The 4,668-nt window shown below is 42.0% G+C and overlaps 1 protein-coding gene across 1 annotated transcript; it reads left to right on the top strand.

Moving 5' to 3' along the window:
- Positions 1 to 1,082: 1,082 nt before the first annotated feature.
- Positions 1,083 to 3,818, top strand: LOC118564926. The gene is made up of 2 exons (XM_036144338.1): positions 1,083 to 2,908; positions 3,310 to 3,818. Exon 1 carries the CDS (start codon positions 1,459 to 1,461, stop codon positions 2,614 to 2,616), a length of 1,158 nt encoding a protein of 385 aa, XP_036000231.1. The 5' UTR covers positions 1,083 to 1,458; the 3' UTR covers positions 2,617 to 2,908; positions 3,310 to 3,818.
- The last annotated feature ends 850 nt before the right edge of the window (positions 3,819 to 4,668 follow it).

Below are 4,668 nucleotides of genomic sequence, written 5' to 3'. Positions count from 1 at the left end.
CTTGCAGAACAATGGACGGACGAGTGTGAAACAGCATTCCAAACGATAATCCAAAAGCTGACATCTGCACCGATCCTTGCTTTTGCTGACCCCCAACTTCCTTATGTATTGCACACTGATGCTTGTCATGATGGGTTGGGGGCTGCGCTTTATCAAGTGCAAGATGGGAGGTTGAGAGTGATTGCGTATGCTAGTCGGGGGCTTTCGAGGAGTGAGCAACACTATCCCACACATAAACTCGAATTCTTAGCCCTTAAATGGGCTGTGTGCGAGAAGTTTAGTGATTATCTTTATGGTTCAAGCTTCACTGTGCTGACCGATAATAATCCGCTAACTTACATTTTAACAACAGCAAAGCTGGATGCAGCAGGACACAGATGGCTGGCTGCCTTGTCTACCTATCACTTTAACATCAAGTATAGGGCAGGCCATGCCAATGGAGATGCCGATGGGTTGTCACGGCGACCCCAAGAGCCTGCACATGATGATGAGGAATTTGTCAAAGAGAAAGCTCGCATTGACGATATGAAAAAACGTCTCAGTAGCGTAGAAAAGGAACTACACCATGAAACTTTCTCTGCCCTGTGTCAGCGGCATTTAGTGTCATGTTCTTCAGAGCCCCTCGTATGCGAGTCTCTTGTCATTGACCCAACAGCAGTCAGTGAGACATACGGAGAAGAAATATTACCTTCAATGACAGCCTCTGATTGGTGCACTGCACAAAAGAGCGATCCATCTATAGCTCGTGTAATAGTCCTGATGGAGAGGGGGTTAAGACTAAATCCAAAAGAAACAAACCTTGAACCCCCTGATGTTAAACTCTTGCTACGGCAATGGAACAAACTCGAGCTCATTGATGGTGTTCTGTACAGGAAGTTCAATGATAATGATTTTCTCGTGTACCAGTTGGTATTGCCACAACTGTACCGTGAAAGAGCACTGCAAGGTGTGCATGATGAAGTTGGTCACCTCGGTGTTGAGCGTGCCCTACATCTTGCTCGAGCAAGGTTTTACTGGCCACGAATGGCCCAGTCCATTGAAGATAAATGCAAAAAATGTTCACGCTGCTTAATGAGAAAGGCGCTTCCTCAGAAAGCTGCCCCATTAAAAAATATTCTTGCAACTTACCCTCTTGAGTTAGTGTGCATAGATTATTTGTCTATTGAACCTGACAGTCGAGACACTAGAAATGTGTTAGTGATTACTGACCATTTTACAAAGTTTGCAGTCGCAGTACCGACAAAAGATCAAAAGGCAAAGACAATAGCCAAGGCTCTGTGGGATCACCTCATCATCCCTTATGGAATCCCTAGTCGTCTGCTAAGTGACCAAGGCAGAGATTTCGAGTCTAAGCTTATAAAGGAGCTCTGCGTATTGATTGGGACAAGTAAGATACGCACCACTCCCTACCATCCCCGAGGAAACCCGGTGGAGCGGTACAATCGGACTCTTCTAGACATGTTGGGCACATTGGAAGACAAAGACAAGTATCACTGGAGAGACTTTGTTAGGCCATTAACACATGCCTATAACTGTACAAAAAACGACACAACAGGGTATTCCCCGTATGAACTCATGTTTGGCAGGCAGCCAAGGTTGCCCATCGATCTCATCCTTGGAACTCACCCTGGCAAACCTAGTCCGACGTCATACTCTAACTACGTTAAAACCCTTCGGCAAAACCTTTCAGAGAGTTACGCCCTTGCCATTGAACATTCTAAGAAAATGAGTGACAAAAACAAGGTGCGTTTTGATAAAAAGATCAAAGCTGCTGAATTGTTTTCAGGCGATAAAGTTTTAGTACGAAACGTCAACATCAGAGGGAAGCACAAACTTGCTAACCGTTGGGAACAAAACATCTATGTTGTCGTTAAACGGATCAAAGACAGTCCGGTTTACGTAGTCAGACCAGGAAATGGAGATGGCCCGAACCGTACATTGCACAGAGATTTGCTTCTCCCCTGCGGTTTCTTACCTGTTGAGGACCATGCAGGACCAGACATTCCACCTGGTAATCAAAGGAAAACAAGAACCAGGAGTAAAGTGAACAAGGCAGAACCAAGTGACCAGGATGGAGAGTGCAGTATGGATGAAATGAGTGATGAGGAGGACTTCAGTTTCACTAGATGGGAGCCGGAAATCGTTACAAGAGGGCCTTATGTTCAAACTGGAGGAAATCCTCCAAGTGCCACCTCATCTGTTGATGTTATTCCACAAAACTCCTTGCCGAATGCAAATGCGTGTCCTTCACCTGAAGTGCCTAATACACGTGGTTCTGATTCTGGTCATTTAGACGTCAGCTCCTCAGACCATGTTATTATCGACATGTCCGAAACTGACCTTGAACCTACCTTGATTGACACAGACCTCACTTCAGAAATTGTTGGCGGTACAGACAATGTTGTTAGTGCTGAAACTAGTGCTACAGAGCCAGTAAGTTTGAGACGTTCGGAAAGAGAACGACGCCCACCTCAGAAGTTGACCTATGATGAGTTAGGAGAGCCACTGACTTTGGCCATTAGCTCATTTTTTCAAGCGTTGAGTTGCATTCTCCAAATGTCACCACAAAAGGGTTCCAGTTGGGTTGATGTGCATGAAGGGACTCATGCGGTCTAGAGGGGGAGGATGTAACCCATGGTTATTTTGTCAGTATATATATGTATTTTTTTTTTTATTTTTCCTAAATTGCTTGGAAAAAAACATGTTTTTGTTGAGTGCTGGGTTTTCCCACGGCACTGTGAATGCAACGCACCTGTTTAGAAGCGTGTCACGGAGCTCCTCCCTGCTCAGAGCTAGCGCGTTTTTCTTTCACGGCGTTTGTCTGCACGGAGCAAGGCAAGAGATGTTGTGGGAGTTCGGTCGTATAACTCGTTAAGACAACAGAGTGCTTCTGTTGAAGAATATCCTGGTGAGTTTTGTGAATCTGTGGATGGGATACTTTTTTTTTTCAGATGTAAACCAGTCAGGATATGGTGATTTTGTTCGTTGCTCGTGGATTGTTAAGCATTAGCACAGTAAGAAATAGGCTAACACAACTACATGTGCTAACCTAGAAAAAAAGGAAATACATTTGCAAGCTAGCTGCACCATGTGTGTAGTGTTACTTTAGACCCCTCACAAGGTCTTAATACAAATATTAATTATTGGCTATGATGACAGACTATGAAGGAAAACACATTGAACCTGATAATTTTACTTTTAGTTATTTTTTTTTTTGTTTTCTGTACAAATGTGGAAAAAAACGTTTGGTTTATGGTTTTACATTATTTGTTTTATATTGAAGTAATTGCTTTGCACAATTGTGTGCAGGCTGGTTTTTTGACACGGCTGCAGAACCTGCTGTTACTGCCTGAGTGTTTTTTTTCTGTGGACTGGACTAGAAGCCACCGGAGGCGTTGATGCAGGACGTTCCATATGTGAAGGCCACCTGGTTCCTTGGAGGGTGGTAGGATAGAAAAGGATTTCTCATCTTGTTCTGTGGATCCCTACTTTTTTTTTGAGATCTCAAACAATTTTTTGTTGCTACTTTCATTGGGTCAGATCTGACACCAAACAAAAAAACAAAAAAACATTTTGATGCATCAGAGTTACTGGAGTTCAATTTAAATACCAACCCAAGGAAAAGTGACGGACGGTGCACTTGGCTAAAATGGACTGCCTTATTTAGGGTACCTGTGGACACTTGTATAGGATGGTATTGCTATGAAAGAAATGTGAAAAGTGAACAAACTGAATTTAAGTTGTCTGTGCAATTTTCGATTTTTATGGAAATTGTTAATATTCTTTTGGCATATAAATGTTTTGAGTTACTCAGTTAAGTGGTTGTCAGTGTCTCATTTGGTTGGAATGATCTTTAACCTAATGGTTTACCCCCTGCCAATCTCCTCACGATCCAAATTGAAACCAAGTGAGTAGATTTGAGACATTTTTCTTTCAGGACTTTTTAAGATGACTAGTTGATACTTTGATATTTCATTCTGATTTTTTTTTATTATTTGGACTACTCAGTTGGGAAGGGTGACACTGGCATATGGCATTGATTGTGAAGAATTAACAGTATTTCCTCACAACCTTGTCCTATCTGACCATTTTTTAATAACCTTTGAGTTCAATTTAATAGAGTTCTCCACCCCCAAAGAAGGTTCTATTATAGTAGATCATCAGATAATGTTGTGTCAAACTATAAAGAGTATGTCCCCCTTTTAATTTCATCAGTATCACAGAAATGCCAAGTAGAAGGCATCAATGTTGTTTCTTCCCATTCACAAATAGACACCTTTGTTAACGGTGTCAGTTCCTCATTGCGTTCTGCATTAGACAGTGTAGGTCCCTTGAAAAAGAAGGTGATTATTCACAGGAAGCTGGCTCCCTGGTTTAATTTAGAGCTGCGTTCCTTGAAGCACAATATCAGGAAATTGGAAAGAAAATGGTGCTCTACACACCAAGAGGTCTCCTACCTAATCTGGAAAAACAGTCTACTGTGGTCGAGTTAGAGCAGCATATTTTTCATCATTAATAGAGGAGAATAAAAATAATCCCAGGTTTCTCTTTAGTACATTTCCCAAATTTACCCAGAGCCACAGCTCTGTTGATCCATCCATTCCCTCAGCTCTCAGCAGTAATGACTTTATGGGATTCTTCATAAATAAATTTAATTCCATTAAAAAT

This window comes from Fundulus heteroclitus, chromosome 12, assembly GCF_011125445.2.
Source record: "Fundulus heteroclitus isolate FHET01 chromosome 12, MU-UCD_Fhet_4.1, whole genome shotgun sequence".
Lineage (NCBI taxonomy): Eukaryota > Metazoa > Chordata > Actinopteri > Cyprinodontiformes > Fundulidae > Fundulus > Fundulus heteroclitus.
The sequence above is the reverse complement of the archived record's forward strand: the minus strand, read 5'-3'. Positions and strand labels throughout refer to the sequence as shown.

Coding starts and splice junctions, on each gene's coding strand:
- LOC118564926 (XM_036144338.1), top strand. CDS start 1,459: ATGTTGGGCACATTGGAAGACAAAGACAAGTATCACTGGAGAGACTTT.